The 18349-nt window shown below is 39.9% G+C and overlaps 1 protein-coding gene across 5 annotated transcripts in view; it reads left to right on the top strand.

The window, feature by feature from the left end:
• CREB5 (cAMP responsive element binding protein 5) overlaps positions 1-18050 on the top strand; it is a 146175-nt gene extending 128125 nt beyond the window's left edge. For 2 of the 5 annotated variants that reach the window (XM_089917582.1, XM_022584406.3), the window contains exons 6-7: positions 4919-5027; positions 5921-18050. In XM_089917582.1, coding sequence (XP_089773708.1) covers positions 4919-5027; positions 5921-6084 — 273 coding nt within the window. In that variant the 3' untranslated portion in view covers positions 6085-18050. Of the gene's footprint in view, positions 1-4918 lie in introns of all 5 variants that reach the window. The other 3 variants (XM_089917584.1, XR_016394305.1, XM_089917583.1) reach the window with 3 other exon arrangements.
• The last annotated feature ends 299 nt before the right edge of the window (positions 18051-18349 follow it).

Raw genomic sequence — 18349 nt, 5'->3', positions numbered from 1 at the left:
TCTTTTTCAGTACAAAGACACATGGCCTAAGTCGCTGCTGAAATTTTAGACACGCGAGCTCAGGTTTAGGACTTGGCAAGAGAATAGGCCAGATGGGAACTGTTGCTGTACAAATTGAAAGTCCTTTGTTTTAGAATGAACCAGACCTGGCCTCAGTTAATCTACAAAAAAAAAAAAAAAAAAATAGGGGAGGGGCTATGTGGCAGGGCTCATTTTGATAATTATTTTTTCGGCATGGACTACTGCTTGCATCAAAAAGCATTTGGAGTTTATCATATTAACAAAATGACATCCCCCCCAAAACTGAAAATGTAGCTATTAGGGACTTCTTGGAGTGCTTGTTTAAAGTATGTTATTACAGCGTTGAATGTCTATATAGGGGTGCTACTTCATCCCAAGGCAACTTTATGGGTTTAAGAACAGATTAATCTTAACTACATCTATACTCTTACAGTCCCTATTTAAATGGCTAAACTTTTAGGAGTAGCAAACCCAAACTAGTTTAGAAAAAAGAAAAGAATGAAGAGCTGATTTCAGCAAGAGAATCAATACTTATTATTAATACTTTGCTTTTGCAAAGTGCTTCTATATGAAGACCTATAGTTATTATTAGAAACTACACAAGGGAGTAAAAAAAAACTGGTGATTTGCATCAATTCATAATGCAAGGTAATTCAGAATAAGAAAATGTCTCCAGAAGTCCTGGTTTCTATTTCCCTACTAGAACGGCAGGCCACTTTTGATTTCTTTCATGCATTTTGAAACATTTGCTGTCTGGTTCTTCTCTTCCAAAATGTATTCAAGGTGATTTCTATTAATGTTATCTTGAAAAGGGTTTTTATTTAAAATATAGTCTAGTATTTGTGCATTTCCTACATCAGTCAGTCTATCAATATAGAATGATATCTATCAGTATCTATCAATATGGAATGTTTATGCATGTGCACAGCACACATGATTCACTCCGTTTTTAACATTCTCTACTGTTTTTAACCCATTCTCTACTGTTTTTAACCCATTCTCTACCGTTTTTAACCCAAATGCTCCCTTATGGAATCTGATGAAGGCTCTGTAGACTCTCACAATATGGAAATGAACATGAACTTGAAATTTTGCACAAAAGTGAAACTGTAAATGTTGCTTTGGAATCTGCCCTGTTAAGATTTGGAAGTATAGGAGGTGCTAGAACTGGCTCCCTTAGAAAATATAAGACTTGATATATAAGCCCATTTGAGAATACCAAAAGCAATTAACTAGTGAATAAAAAATCAAGATGGAGACCTTCATTAGATTATTAGGTAATTAGCATTCTCAATAGAAGGCAATTCATAGAATAAAAAACTATCTTGCAGGAAGTAACTAGAAAACTAGTCCAACCACCTTGTTCTACACTAGGTTGATGTGGCAATTTGGGGAGCCAAACCCGATTATTCTCAACTGTCATCTGAGAGTTCCTTTTTCTGCTGGAAGCTGCCCCACGAATTTCTGTTGCTTCTCTGGCCATTAGACTTTTATTTAGTCCTTATCAGTATCGTACTTATGTGTGCATGATCTAAGCAAGAGGGAGGCTGATTGTTCTTGTCTATGGAGAATATTAATTGGCATTCATTTTCCAACCCTAACATAGCTAAATTACATAATTACTAATATATTACATTCAGAAATATGTCCATATTCACATATATCTTTAAATGATGGTCAGTTGTTACAGTGCTCTCCAGGTTCCTACATTTTTACAGACCCTCACAACTCCCAGGTCCTCAGTTTCTATACTTACAATGTATTGGTTTATTAATAAAGTGCTTTGCTGTCCAGAGACAAAAAAATGCCACTAAAATCATCTATTTTCTATGGGGCTTTGGTTATAGGCCAGGACACCACATACACTGTTTGTTGTGGTGATTGGTGCTGTTTTATTGTGGCCTCTCATGAAAGCAAAAGGTTTATCCTGAAATGGTTTGGGATATGCCAAGTATTGTAGGCAGTTAGCTCCTTGCAGTTGTAGGAACCCGAAGAACGGGATTCAAGGTGTTTTTTTTAAGGAAGGGACAATGTACACTTCGAGTCTGGGGGATGGAAGACTGCCTAGAAAAGGTGTGACTGCTGAGGACGCAGAGGAGGAAGAAATGGAGACTAAAATCATCCCCTCCAAGGCAGCCGCCAAGTGAGATTTTTCTTTTCTTTTCTTCCAGAAGTACAAGAAGGCAACAGAATCCTGTTGTTTTATTTTAAATACTTTCCTCATTTGTTTCCTAGATCATGGAAGAGAAGTATGGCTGGATTCACTAAGGACTGGAGCTTGACTCCACTTTCTTAGAACCATTGTCTGCAACTGACAGTTTCCCCTTAGGGTCCAGGTGTCTAGCAGTTGTGATTTCAGAAAAGTGTTATCTCTATAGTCCAAATACAAATCATGTCGCATTTCATTTTGAGGCCAAATATGTATACATTCAAACATCTTAGTTTTCTTTTTCTCCTTTTTCTGTTCTGTTTTTGTCTGTTCTGTTTTTAACCGGGGGCTGCCTTCTGTTTAATGGTCTAAAAGTAACTTTCTTTCACACAGGCTATTTTAAGCAGAGGGGGAGCTGGGAAAAGGAAGGATGGCTATCTGAATTTAAATGGGCATAAAATTAGAGAAAAAAAATAGTGTTTAAGGCTAAAATAAATTGTCCTATAAATAAACTTGTCCCACTGACCCCCAAATTGACAAGGGTCACTTTCAGCTTTGATAGGGCCCCTTATCAACCGCACTCATTTGGAGGTGGGAGGTGCAGTTCACCTTCCTGAACGTTCTCAAATTTAAGAGCAATTTTCCTAAGAAATTAAGTGATTTATTCATCATTAGTGCTAATTTCTCAGGCATTTAAAAAATTTTTTTATTGGAGTATAGTTGATTCACAATGTTGTGTTAGTTTCAGGTGTACAGCAAAGTGAATCAGTTATACACATACACATACCCATTCTTTATTAGATTCTTTTCCCATATAGGTTATTTCAGAATATTGAGCAGAGTTCCCTGTGTTATACAGTAGGTCCTTATTAGTTATCTATTTTATATATAGTAGTGCATATATGTTAATCCCAGTCTCCTAACTTATCCCTCCCCCCTTTCGTCAGATAGGCATAAAAGCCTTGTAGATGAGATTTTTATTATTTTTGTATTCATGCTACTCAACATTTGATTGCTTATAATGTATTTTGCAAATGAATTTGGAATTAGGAGGTATTCTTTGAAACAATTTTCCAAAAATTTTTTAATTAACTTCAGAATCCCAAACTTACTTTTTAGGTGATAAATACATGCCTCAAAAGCCAAGTTCATACTGAAAGTGTAGATACAACTTAATGACAAATGTTAAAACACCTTCTTCTGTGTGCATGCTTTTGAAAAGTCTCCTCCACGTGGAGTATAATTGCGGGGCAGCCACAAATGAACATTGGCCAGAGAGGTGTTATTTATCACAACTGTAAAATGGCTTATTTGAGGTAGTGCTACGTTTACAGTTTACTTTTATCAAGTGGCAGCACCTTGGAACCATCTGTTCTACATTTATACAGTTGTCCCTCAATATCAGTGGGTATTGGTTCCAAGACTGGCCTCAGATCCCGTAATCTGCTTATGCTCAAATCCCATCCTCAGCCCTCTGTATCCGTGGTTCCCCATCCTCAGATTCAGTCAACTGCTAATCATGTAGTATTGTTATCTATGGAAAAAATCTGCACAGAAGTGGACCCGCACAGTTCAGACCCGTGTTGTTCAAGGGTCAACTGTATTTGTAGACGATGGTGCCAAGTACATTATTCCACAAACTATGAACCTATCTTTGTGAATTACTACATAAAGTGGAGATTTGTGGCACTTATCTAAGTAAATCCACAACACCCTGATATTGAGGAGGGAAAAAGTTTATAGACTGAAATTAGCCAAACTAGTTAATGAACCAATCAGATTAACTCAGTCATGGCCCTAAACTCTATTGCCCTTGGCCTCCCTGGGCTGACCTGATCCCACCAGTAGAGGACCTACATTTGCTCTGTATGCTTCCATGCTTCCTCCTAAGTGGCATCAGGCAGAAGGACGTGCTTTGTTGAACTGTAGCCCATGAAGAACTTCTTTTGGGAAATCGGCTTATTCTGAGGGCATTTCAGTTTGAAGCCGCTCACCCTGCCACACAGTTCCTCCCCGTGCCTCACGTTCACCTTCTATTCGTGGTCAATGTCAAACCTGAACCTGTAAGATAGCATGGGGACTTCCCTGGCAGTCCAGTGGTTAAGACTTTGCCTTCCAGTGCAGGGGGTGTGGGTTCGATCCCTGGTCGGGGAGCTAAGATCCCACATGCCTTGCAGCCAAAAAACCAAAATAGAAAACAGAAGCAGTATTGTAACAAATTTCAATAAAGACCTTAAAAAAACATGGTCCATGTCAAAAAAAAAAACAAACTTAAAAAAAAAAAGACAGCCTGAAGAGAATTATTATGAGAGCTAAATTTATTGAGCACTTCGTATGTGCTAGGCATTGTTCTGCGTGTTTTGCATGTTACCTCATTTAATCCTCACAACAACTCAAAGAACTTTGTACTATTTTCATTCCCATCCAAGGTTGCTAGAGCTTAGCTGGGTTATGTTACCTGCCTAGAGTCACCCAGTCAGTGTAGAATGGAGGGTCCCACCTAAGTAACTTTTAATAGGATTAAGCTCTTGAGTTAAAACCTAGTCTCTTCAGAAAGCCCCTGGGAAACCTGAGGGCCAAATCAAAGGCAAGCTACAAATTTTCAGGTGAATCCCGTTAAATAATATTATTAATGTCATTCAGACATAACAGAAAAGAAGTGTGCCAGTTACACTGTTGAAAGTGCACGGGGCCTTGGGTTTGTATTCTCTGGTCTTCTTAACATGATTTGGATCCGTCTCTTTCCAGAATGAAGTGTCCATGTTGAAAAACGAGGTGGCACAGCTGAAACAGCTGTTGTTAACACATAAAGACTGCCCCATAACAGCCATGCAGAAAGAATCACAAGGATATCTAAGTAAGTCATTGACTTCTTTGCTTTTTTTAGTGTCCAGTTTTTTTGCCACCAATTTCTCATTGGATTTATTGAAAGAACAAAAGTAAAGCATAGACTGCACACCCAGGTGGATATCATGCTAGAATTCTTGAGTGGCTGCCAGACTACTGCACCAGAGGGAACCCTTCTTTTCTGACCCCATTCATCACCATGACCGCCACCTCTTAATAATTTCTGGCTAGACGTTCCCTGGCATTCCACACTGTAAAATCCCACCAAATTCCAATTCTGCAGCCAGTAGGAGCCCAATTACTGGTGGGCTAGCAGTCTTTTATGGGCTGGGAAACAGGCTTTGGGTGAATTATATCCAGTGCCTCAGGATATGCTACATGTTATTCACCAGGCTGAAAAGCTAGTGACCTTGTCTCAGTTTACCAATATGTAAAGTGGATCTGTTTTTCTAGATCCCAGTATCTGCACCTGGAATGTCAATAGGTTCAATGCTAATTGAGTAGGGGATGGCGGAAGAAGGGGGGATTCATGGCTGAAGGTCAATTTCTTTTCAAATAATTTTTTAGATTGAGCAACACAGATTCTCCCACCACATGTGAGTATTTTTCCACATTTGATATATGGATGGCTCTTTGAAAAGACAAGATGGGGACTTCACATGCCACAACTTAAACACATCAACTCATGTTGCTGATCTAGAAAGCATGGCTTTGCTTGTAGCTATAAACTGGGAAGGCATAGCTTTGTGACTTTAAAATAAAGTTTTGGAATTAACCTCCAGGAGAAAATGTGTGAAACGCTCCTATTTCTAGCAAGCATCTAGCAATATTTTTTGAGTAGCCTCCAAGTCCACCCAGGAAAGAGCTATATTGGTGTGTGTGTGTGTGTGTGCTTTTTCCTAGGTCCAGAGAGTAGCCCTCCTGCAAGCCCCGTCCCCACGTGCTCTCAGCAGCAGGTCATCCAGCATAACACCATCACCACTTCCTCGGCCGTCAGCGAAGTGGTAGGAAGCTCCACCCTCAGTCAGCTCACCACTCACAGAACAGACCTGAATCCGATTCTCTAAAATCCGAGGGTCAGACCTTGCCTCCAAGGAGAGCTGTCGCATATCCTGCGTCCTTTCTTTTAAGGGCATTTTTAGAATTAACTCAGACCTGGAAGACTCCTCAGCCCTTCAAAGACTGGCTTTCATTTTTATAGTTATTATGGAAATGTTGTCTTTTATACTCAGTTATATAAGCAAAAAAGGGAGTTATGCAATTAATAATCTATCAGCTTGGGAAATGCTTTGGTGCTTTTCTCCAATTTTCTGGTACCAGTTACTTGTTTATAAACTGAACTCTTTCTGTATATAGTCATGGTTTCATTCTTATCAGTCCAACCCTTTGCCTGAAACGTTGAATCTTGTTAAGCCACAGCTTTTAGCCAAAATGAGGCGTACCTAGATGTCCAGTATACAGACTGCAAGGCAACTGGGGGAGAAGTCTGATGATGTCATAGCTTATGTTGAGTTGGTGCTATGATGTCACCAGAATCCCAGATAAATGGAGAGCCTTTTCCACAACCCTGTTTCTCTTACTATAAAAAAAGTATAAGCTCCATTGATGTCCAAATAAAATCAGCAAGCATCTCACCACCTCTCCTCCTGCTCTTGGTCCACTTCCTTGAATGCCCAATTTTCCTTTCCATTTCCACTTTTACCTGGGCTCCCTATTGACTCTTTATTTTTACTTTCTGTTTTATTTTTTCCCCTTTAGCGTTGCATGCAAAGAAGAAAATAATGTTTAAAGGAAAAAAAAAAAAAGCTAATGTGGACCTAGCCATGGCTTCCCTTGCCCCTGACCCATTCAACTCTTGCTTTTCACAAAAGAGTAACCGGGAGATGTTTAATGTGCCTGGTTTAATGTTTTTAATAATCAGAGCAAATAAAAGGTGGCTTAGCCGTAGGTGAAGCACCGTTGAATGCCAGCTGTGGAGACACTAGGGAAGGGAGCTTTATAAGCCTCAATTGTGGAAGTCCAAATTATGATGCAGAGCTAGAACATCATACCCTCGAATTACAACTGGTTTTATATGGCCTGTCTATAATGTTGAAAATCCATGTACTATATAATAATTCAGAAGGGCTCTATTCACTACACAGATTATGTTGTTCAGTCATTAGCTGCTAATAGCCTAAGATATATTATTATTTTTTTCTTAAGCCTATGGAACCGTCTTTGCTGTTCTGGTGGGCGAAAGTAGACGAACTACTGGAGGAACAGAGAGAGAAAGAAAACCTAATGTTTCCATGGAGGTGCTTTCCGCCCTCCCACAGCATTAAAGCACTCTGGCTGCTCAAAGTATCCCCTGGATATGGCTACTCCACTCTTCTGAATAATTCTGATTTATACTTTCAGCAACTTTCCTGGACTTGCCCATTATAAAAAGCAGATACTCCAAACCACAGTTGTGCCTCCTTGAAACAAGCCATTCTACTGTGCTAAGGTTTTAATATCACATCTCACAAATAACTGGGGCTAGTTTTCTTCTCTAGTTGTCTAGGCAGGTGCTGGTGTTTCATCTCCATTTGAATGCTTGACCTCCAAACATGAGTGTGTGTGTGTGTGTGTGTGTGTGTGTGTGTGAGAGAGAGAGAGAGAGAGAGAGAGAGAGAGAGAGAGAGAGAGAGAAAGAGAGAGCGCGTGCAAGATAATGGGATTTAAAAAAGTAGTATTTTACAAAAGGTGTAGCTTTTATAAGAGTTCGGAAAAGGGAAGGATGTGCTTTTTTTTTCTCTCAGTATAGTGTAAGAATCTATTTTGGAGAAAAAAAGAAAATATAAGGGTTATGAAGCATGGTTTTTATAACTAGTTTCAGTTTTATCTAATAACTTACTTTTTAAATCAATATTTATCAACAATCTTTTCATGTATGCAGTGCTTTCAAAAAGAAAGTTTTGAGTTTCCAGGGAAATGCATAACTTGGATATATGATCTAAAAAATCAAAACAAAAGCAAAAGCAAAAAAAAAAAAAAGAGAGAAAAAAGAAAAAAATGCAAACAAGAAAAGGATTTTCTATTATATTTTAGACAAACATATCATTTTTAAGTATTTTAAATACTGAATTCAGTTATTTTGTTTTGTTTTGAATCCCAGCTGTAATAGCTGAATGGTTTAACCTTACTGGCTTCCTAAGAAGTTTAAGATTTAGCTAAAAAAGCAGTTAACATTCTTGTCTCTATTTTGAAATCAAAAATAATTTTTTCTAAACTCCTTCCTAGGACCATTTATGTGTCCCCCTAAAAAGGAGAAAGAGCTCATTGAAATATTTGGGTTTTTTAATTTTTTAATTTTTAAAAAATTTTTGTTTTGCTTTAAGTGAAAAATATTTTCTTTCTTTACTGCATGCATAGCACTTAATGAAATGGATTTTTAAAAAATCCACTGGTGATATCAGAATGTCCAAGGAGTGGGCTGTCACTAAAATTATGGTTTACTTTACTTCTCTTCCACCTCTTAATTGAAATATTTAGTTGTTAAACCAAAAGCCTCTGCAGTTAAGAACTTGCCTGAGTTTTAATTCAGCAGCTTGATGGTTTGACTGACGTGCATTATATATAGCTCAATTATGTCTGTTTTTTATGCTAAGAAGGCAAACCACCACACACAGGTTAGCAAACGGGCCTCAACGTATAATTAGAATAAACTTCTTCTTATACTCAGGGCCTTTAGGTATGTTCATTAGCAGTGTGGAAATACAGTGAATGGAGGATGCCAGCAAGTTGTCAGAGCTTCTTGAAATCCTGAACAGAAAGGCTCATTGGTCAAATCCAACACTCGACTTATCATTATTAAATATTTCACTTGAAGGCCTAGCTTTCACCAGACTGTAGAATAATCTGTCTGCCTGAAAATCTCTCCATTCTTGTCCCACACTTTTTGCCAATCTGGGGAAACATTCTGCCCCATTCTCCTCTCCCACCCAGCTACTGGGTCATCCATCCATACGGTCACAGATCAGTTGCAATGACCTTCAGAGCACCCATCCTGAGGAAGGAGGGCCCGCAGCGCAGCACTGCCTCTCCTTGTTCACAGGTGGGTTTCTGTCAGCAGGATCTGCTTCTGAAGTCACTGCCAACCTGCCTGGAAACTTCCACAGCGCCTCCCCTGCCTCCTGTGACAGGAATTAGCAGCCAAGATAGGGACACCTGATAGCGTTTCTACCAGGTCAGTCCTTACCTACACTGAGGCATTCCCATCTTAATTGTTTCTCCTTAAGACATTTCTGAACATATGCCAGGACAGGTAGAGTGAAAATCCTCCCTGTGCATGAATGGACTCGTTTTAACGCCTGGCGTGAGGTCGGATGTTTTCCCTTTACCCTTCCCCGCAGCCCTCTCCTATCTCCACATCAGTGTTTGCCAGTCACAGTCTTAACACGGCCCATGGGGACGAGCAATTTGTGTACTGTCACTGCATGCCTTCTTTTCATTAGGGTGACTTACTTGGAGCAGTTGCTCTTTGGAGCCTGTCAGGTCCAAGAAATCAAATGCAGTGCGTGTTCCGAATAGAGGGGCATCCGTGGTGAATGTGCAGGTGGCTGTGGTCTGTTAGTTCAGAAAACTGTCGTGTGCTAGTTGAGCTTGTCATTAAAAGTCAACCAGCTGCCATAAAAGACCAGCCTTTGGCTGGGGGGTTTTAAGCATCTGTAACTGCTATAAACCTAGCCATCCAGTTAGGATAGAATGTGCTTCTTTCTGGTTAATAAAAAACCATCTAAGAAAATATATATGTATGTATGTGTGTATACAGTGGAATTCAAGGACCAAAGCAAAATTTGAACAGGAATCTATTAATTTAGAATTTTATAAGATATTTATTAATAAATGTTATTTTTAAACATTCCATTTGAACAATATTCTTCTGTAGGATCTACTTGTTTTTAAAGGATTAGTTCATAATAAACTACTCTAGTTGTGTGTATCTTCATTTTACAGGGTTTCTAATGGCTATTCTCCATCATTTGGTGGAAATGTTTGTTTAGACCTCTGTGCATAGAAATTTCAAGGATTTGTATTGCTCTGTGAGTTATTTTTTAATCTATGTTCGGAACAGTTTTAAATCATCTATTTCTTTTTTCATTTTTAAAGTAAGCTCTTTCCTTTAGGAAGCAGAGTTCAGCTAAAGGGAATCGGTAACTATAACTGGAACAGCTCTCTTGTAAAAGTGTAAAAACAGCTTCATCTCTGCTTCTCCCCACCGCACCCCAACTTCCCAGAATGCCTTGCACTATTCAGCTTCCTTAGTGCTCTTCTCGTCCCTTCCCAAACCGTGTGCAGTAGCTTTAAGCCATTCAAGTTCCATTATGCAGTATATCTGAGAAGGGAAAGGAAATAACCCGTTTAAATTGGAATAAAATCGTGCCTATGCGAACAGTAGCAATTTAGAATCACTCTTCTGCTTTTAAAATAATTTATATTTTAAAATTGCACTTTAGCATTTGTAATCCCCGTCAGTTTCTCTCGTTCTCTTTCAGACCTCCTCCCTGCCCTTAAACTTCCCTTCACCCTCCCCTTCCCAACTACCCCACGCTTCCTCTAAGGCTCTGAGCTGCATCATTTAAAATACTTTACGGAATATTTGCACCAGGTACATTTGCGTGCGTTCACCAGTAGCATAGCCAAGACGCATTGCTAACATCAACCTAGATGAAGCCTGCTACGAGAATGCCAAGGAGAAGAGCCAGTATGCTCTTTCTCCCTTTATTCATAGCATGTTTTTTAAAAATGTTATATTATGCAACAGATGTGAGGGAGCAGCTAGCTATGCTACACTGAAGAATTTTCTATCTTATCCTCCAACCAAAGTGTGCTGAATGAGCCAGGAGACATTCTCTTGTGCATCACCATGCACATCAGACTGTCGTCCTCGCCATCGTCTCTCTGGGCTGCTGAAAAAAAAACGGTGACCCTAACTATTTCACTCCTAGGTCTCAAAAATACAATGTTGCCTTGTACCATAATTAGGGACAGCACCTCTATTTTACAATTATAACCTAAGAAAGGACAAGAAGACACTGAAGCAATAAACTTACAAGTAAGATCCAATACCAAAACAAAGAAAAAAAACAAAACAAAACCCAGCTCGTCATGTTGTGAAAATGAAAAAGTGTATGTCCGTTCAAAATATTTTACTATTTCTTGTGGAGTTTTTCAGTGATGTAATGCTTATAGCCAAATTGCTTAAAGAGTGTTTATATATTTTTTTCCTTATAAATTGTCTATTTTTTAAAAAAGCTATTTAACCACAAGTTGAAGGGGGGGGGTAAGGCCAAACTGCCAGCATTTCTTAAAAGATTAATGTTCTTAAGTGGCGCTCTGATGCCTTTCCAAGCTTATCGTCAGAGGGGGCTCAATAATGATCAGCTGTTATACTTAGACCAACTTACAATATCTAGCTCATTAGAAGCCAGGATTTAGAAAGCTCTTCTTAAGCCATTGAAGATTTTCTTGCATTGTGTTTCATTTTATAGAACTTTATAGGATTTTTTTTTTTAACAGAATCATTTTAGCCTCAGGACTGAGAATGTGGAACCTGAATACATTAGCTTTAAATACATCATTAAAATCTTATGCACAATAAGCTCATTAGAGTCTAGTTTGCTCCTTTAGAATACCAAGGCTATAGACGCTACAGGACGTGATGAAAGGTATCAGCCATGCTGAAGTGGAGGGGGTTTCAGAGAAAGGACCCTTCCCCACCAGCCAGCCAATAGAACAGAAGAACTGCTCGCCCTCTTTCCTTCTGTGTTCTGCTAAATCACACCTGCCTCATAGAGAGAGGAGTTCTGCCTTTGAGGTTTGTCTTGGAGAAAAGATAAACTTGAAATGTCCTCCCTGGAGAGGACATGGGATTTGGGATCTTCCGAAAAGGCCCAGAAAAAATGGCTCAGTTCAAACACAGTGTTCTAGGACAATTGGAATATAAATATTGTCCAAAAGATAGAACTAAGAGAAAAAAGGTTAACATTGTGCAAAGTAAGTGTTAACTAAGGAAGTCCTCGGAAAAGGTGCTGTCACTTTAAGTTCTGGACTCCGTGGGGTGGGGGCGGGGGGGGGGTATTTGTCATTGTAAACAGCAAAGCATTTGTGTTTGTTTGTCTGTTTGTAAAGCAACCACCTTCCTTACTGGAAGGAGAAAAAAACTGGGGGTACATACATGTAAATACTTGCAGCAGCATTTAATATGTTTAATTTTATGTTAAGCTTTTTGTTGCATCGTGAACACATTTATTGTTACCAACGGACAATGAGTTCATTAAGACTGTTCAACTAGGTCAGATTTTTACATCTCTTTCTAGCAAGAAGAGACAAGATTTTGTGCATTTGTACAAATGTTAATAATATCACTGCAATTCCAATATAATAAAGCACTCAAATGCAAATAATATATGTACCCTCTGTATGATGAAATTTGGGTTGGGGCTAATGACATCTACTCTGCACAAGGTTTTATTCATGCCTCATAAACCAAGGCTTAGGCTTTCAGGGTCACCATCATCTAGGGGCAAAAGCAGGTGAGATTTTCTCCTTCCCAGACCATCACTACTCTCCCACTGCCTCTTCCATCCAACTTCCCAACTGAGGCCACGAGTCTAACACATTCACAGTGGGTTGGCCACATGACTTTGGGATCAGCAGATTTTAACAGTCAAGAAATACAGCCAGTGTAAATTCATGTTTAAGTTGTGTCTGTGAACCAAGAATCACTTGCTGGCTAGTCTGACAGTCACATCCTGGTGTTCTTTGTTTGACCTCCAGAGAAGTCCGAAGGACAGGCTTATTAACCCAGTGTGCATGCACTCTTATAAACATTAACCCCCACCTTCCTCTTCTTCCTGCCTTCCTTATTCTTTTATTATTTTTCTAGTCATGCTCCTCTTTTTCTTACACTCTATCTGATCCATCAGCATGGCCAGAATCCAACCATCCTTTATCACCAATTTTACTGTTGCAGTTCTGTCCAAGCTACCAGCATCTCTTATCTGGATTAGTGCAGTGCTCTTCTAACTGGCAGCCACAGGGAGCGTTTGAAAATGGAAGTCAGACTGTATTCCTCTACTACTTAAAACCCTGCAAGGACTTCTCCACTCATTCAGAGCAAAAGCCAAATACCTTACTATCAGGTTCTATAAAGATCCCACCTGCCCTCGCCCTGTTCATTCTGAGTTCATCTCCTACCATTTTCCTTCCCCGCTCACACCTCTCCAGCTCCATTAATATCTTTGAGGTTCCTCAAACATCCTCTCACTATCCACCGGAGAACCTTTTCACACACTGTTCATTCCCTCTATCCACAATATTCTTCCCCCAGATGTCAGCCTAGCTCCCTTTCTCATCTGTCTCCCTCTCAGTAAAGCCTTTCTATCCTACCTAAAATTATATCACTCTCACTCTTCCTTCTCATCTGTCTTGCCCAGACTATACTTTCTACAGAATTTACCTCCATCTAACATAAGTTATATTTAGTTGTTGTTTTTTTTATTGTCAGTCTCCCCCAAGTAGAATGTAAGCTCCACAAGAGAAAGGGCGTTTTCAATTTTCTTCATCCTTGCAACCCAGGATCTAGAACAGTGGATACACAGTGGGCACAGAGTAAACATCTTTAAGGTGGGGATCTGTTAGTTCCTTTCTGCCTTCTCCTTTATCATCAGAATGCTCCAACCCATCCACCTGGCTCTGTGGCCACAGCAGTCTGATTTTAAAACCAAGTACCAGGGCATGTCATCTGACACCTAGCCTGACCTTGGGACAGGATATTTGAAATTGGGACAGAAACAACAATTTGGGGTATGGGGCGATGATTGCTGTTCTAATGGCAATCCCATCTGTTACATTTGCATTAGGACCACTCAGTGCACACACGGTTCCCAAGAGAGGCTTCGTAATACCCGTCCCACACTCATTTGCAATTTTAAAGCCATTAATATTGGTTAAAAAAATTGTTATGATCCCACATTTATACTTTGAGGACAGACGACTCTAATCTCTACCCTTCCTTTCATCCCTGTGTGTCCCTGGGGCTTCATAATGTCCTTTTATCTCACATTTGCTATTGTGGTTGATTATTCGTCGGTTACTGGATCACATTTTAATTTTGCATTCCATATTTTCTTATCCAAGAAAAATAGTTCTTTAGCAAGACAACCTTGTGGTTTGGGACCTAAGTATCTTCATTATGAGATCATAAAATTCTGGAGCACAATGGGCCCCCTTTTTAAAGTAATTGAAAGCAAGACGTTTTGTGAGACCTGTTCCCATGGCAGTAACATCAACTTTAGCAGAACAAGCATGAAAATTTCAGCTGCAAAAGAGAAAAAATACTGATTTTAAAAATATAAAGACAGAGTCTGGGTTTAGATTTGCCCACTTCAGAAGCTACTTCCTTTTAGCAACTGTAGATGATTTTTCAAAATGGCTGAAAGGATGGATAAATGATAACATCTGAAAAATAGTCTTTTAGCCAGTAAACCTAGCAAAACTATTATTGTTATCATTGTTATTGTTGTTATTGAAAATGGTTATATTTATACCTGAGACTAACACAATATTGTAAGTCAACTATACTCCAATAAAAATTTTAAAAAAAGAAAATGGTTATATTTAAACCTGAAAATTAAGTCATAAAACTTTTAGTAACCACTAAGTTTCATCTTATATGTTGTCAGATACTGTGTCTCTGCTCACATCGTATTTCCTTATATCAACTGGAGGCTGAACTGCAGCAATTGTCAGTAATCTTCCATAAATTTCTTGAGACCAGTATTACTACAACATAGATGCAATGGGCTATAAAAAGTTCTCCCATAAGTCACTTGCACTTTCTCAGAAAGAGATCTGCCTACATGTTCCCTTAAATGAATAAAAAAAGGAAGATCCTACATTCACAATACATTCTAATTCCTCAATACTCTTACAGCAAGAAAATTGTTCTGAGTAAACATGATTGCTTGTATTGCATTTACACAGGATAAGTCCTTGATCTACTAATATTATATTCGAGTTACCTTAAATGGAGCACCCTCTATTTAAATTAGCTCACTGACTTTGACCTTCATCAACTCATCCCTTAGTCAGAGGGGATTTGCTTAAAGAAAGAAAAACCCTGTCAAGTATGCTTGAGTGAAGGTGAATTTCTTAGGATGTATGAGGTAGGTCATGGAGCCCAACTAGGTATGGTGGCAACTATGACAATGACTCTGGAAAGTCATTAAATAGCTAATCTCTCTGGTTTGTCTTGGCCTCTGATGCCGGATGTTTTCTCATCCTGCTCCATGTCTGCTTCTCTTTCTCTCTTTCTCTCTCTTTCTCTGCAAACCGGTTTGTATACTCACTTAATTGCTTCTCTGTGGGCCCATCATTTCTGCTCCAAAATAACAGCTTCAGCCTCCAGCATATCTATGGTCTTTTAGTTCTAACACCCAACACCAACTCAGTTTCTGTCTTTCTGTTCCAGTTTCTCAGGATAAAGAATCCGTTTGACCATATGGGGTCAGGTTTTTGTCCCTGGTACAATCAACTATGTCTAGGGAAGCAGCGTTACGTGGAATTATAGCTCCTGCTTCTGGGGGCAGAGCAGGATTTCCAAAAAGGGAGTGAGGAGAAAATGACTGCTAAGAGAAATAGTTGTTATTTCTGAAACCACTTCATAGAAACACTTAAAACATACCAAGAGAAAAAAGTGCAGTGAGGAGACGGCATAAAGCTGGGCATAGAGCAGATGTTAACAAACGTTTGTTGAATGAATGAATGGTTAATAAATTCTTATGTTACTGGAAGCTTGGAACTGAAACAAATTGAATGTTCATTAAACATTAAAAACTAATTTTACAAAGCAAAGAAATTTTCTGGATATTACCGCTCAGCTTTAAGGCCATAATATCCAAAATATAAAAATTAACCATCAACAAGAGTGGGAAAGATTTTGCTTGTCGTGTTTTGTAACTTCCTACTCTCTTGCTTTAGACTGACTGATAACACTTAACAGTTTCCAAGAAAGATCATTGCTATATTTTTCTCATATTCTCTGTAAGTGATTCCAGCGTGCTTGTGTTTGTAAGGATGTTGGCATAATGTCTCCGGGGATGAGGTTAGGAAACACTCTTGTCCCCAAACTCCCTCCAGGTACTATAGTAACTTTCTAAAGAAGGCTTTGTGACAAGGAAATAGGGCAGCTCTTAGCAACAAGCCTCCAAGAAAGCAATGAGAACCGTTACCAAGAAGGCTAGAATAAGTGAACATAACAGCCTAGAGTAAGAATGAATAGTTCTTCATTTTCATTCTAAATTGTCTATTGATTTCCTACATGACCTTAAACCAACACAGCTGTCTTCTCCTTACTTGTATCCTTTGTCAGTATAAATATACACAGAGTGAAGTGGGAATTATTTCTGTGGTGGCTACATAAGGAGCTCTGCCCAATACTGCTACCATACCCTTCTCTGGAAATTTCTCTTCCCCTTACTCCATCCACCTGGCTCTGGCAGGAGATTGATGGCCCAGCCCTCTGGCCATAGCTTCTCAGTCTAATACTCTGCCCCTGGCTCCCAATGAACAATGAGCCCCAGTAACTGGATATAGGGGCAGGGGACCTAGAGAGTCAGCCTGTCTCTCTCTGGTAGCTGAATCTAAAAGATGTAAACTTGGGAGCTACCAGGAGCTAAGTTCCCACCCAGTAAGGGAACTAGTCTGTAGCAAGAGAGAGAAATAAAGCCAAAACAGCAGAAACAGAAGCAAGAGGCAGAAAGAGAATTCTGGTAATGGTCATTTCCTGCTGACGTAGTCCTTAACGGCTCGCTGCAACCATGTCCCTCCCCATCGCATGGTTTTACCATAAAATAGCCCAAGGTCCTTTGGATAAATCTCTCCTTTCACTTAAACTAGGTGAGTTTCTTGGAGGCAAGAGAGGTCTAGTAAATGCTCTCTCCCCAATGCTGCCATGGGAAACCACTGGAAGGGCTTCTCCAGCCCTTTAAGACTCTGCCACACCAACACAGGAAAGGAAATGCAACGTTCCCAGCCGTTGCAAAGCAGACGCAGCTTATTCTCACTCCACACACCAGGGCATTGCCACACTTGAACGTGTGTTTGAAGTGGCTCCCTACACCTACAAGCCACAGGTACCGAAGGATATCCACACCATCTATTTCACAGATGACATGTCAAGTTTAAGTTCTTCTTAAGCAATGTTTGCAAAACTAGCATTATACTTGCCGAGAATGGAATTGTTTTCAATATTTTGTTGAATGGATAAAAACTGCTAATGTCCTTCATTCTCTATGGGTCCTTATATGCACAGTAAAATAAACATGTAAGTAATATTTTTCACTACAAGTAACAGATAACTCAACTTCCAGAGGCTTAAACAAATAGGGATTTATTTTTCTGACATAACAGGAAATCTGAAGATTGAGCTCTTGGCATTAATCTGGAAACTGAATGAGGTCAGCACCAGTAGCTCTGCAGTACTCCTGACCTCTCTCTGATACCTCTCTCACTTCTTAGTCACAAGATGGCTGCTGAAGCTCTAGAGCACATCCCCAGTCCAGGGAGAAAGGATTGGGGGAGGATCAGTACCAGACCCATTCGTTTTTCTTCTCTTTTACTTGGAAAACAAAACCTGTCCCTGAACTACTCCTATCCCTGGTCAACCCAGTTGTGTATCATGGACCAGAACTAGGTCAGTTAGCCTCTCTTAGCTTTCAAAGAGGCTGCAACAGTAGGGAACCAGATCATCATGCTTGCTTGGACCCAAGCTTCCCAACTAGTGCACTGTGTCGAATAAGGCCTGTGGGTTGCAGTTAAGCCACATAAAGCTGTTCCCCTCATTTCTTGGTATAGCAGAAGCCTTCTGGCTGGTTGTCTTTGGCTATTAGCATGGTCTTCCAGAACTCCTTGCAGGGTGGTGTCCAACGACACGCTCTGTTGTACCTGCAGGCGGTGAGCACAGGGACCAGGTGAGCACGACTGCAAAGGTGCTGCCCCCGGGCATGTGCTGGAGGAGCCAGCTGCAGAGTCTGCAATGGTGCACAGGGACAAGAGGCCTGTGGGCTGCTGGAGGAGTTTCTAAGGGACAAGCGGTTTCTAAGGGACACCTATATCAGGCATCTAAGGAGGAGTTTGCATAGCCCAAGGTGTGGTCATTAGGCGGTTGGGGATTGATCAGGGAGGTCAAATAGGGGCTTCTGGTGGGCCCCACTCTGGTTGGCTACCCCCAATCTCAGCCTTTACCTCTATCAGGAACTTCTGTCCCTGGGCAATTGATGTACCATTTTAGTAACATCCAACCTA

The sequence above is a fragment of the Delphinapterus leucas genome, chromosome 9 (genome assembly GCF_059928025.1).
Source record: "Delphinapterus leucas isolate spDelLeu-1000000601 "Yukka" chromosome 9, BTC_Dleu_Yukka2, whole genome shotgun sequence".
NCBI classification, from domain to species: domain Eukaryota; kingdom Metazoa; phylum Chordata; class Mammalia; order Artiodactyla; family Monodontidae; genus Delphinapterus; species Delphinapterus leucas.
Note: the sequence above shows the minus strand (reverse complement) of the source record. Positions and strands in the feature narration are given on the sequence as shown.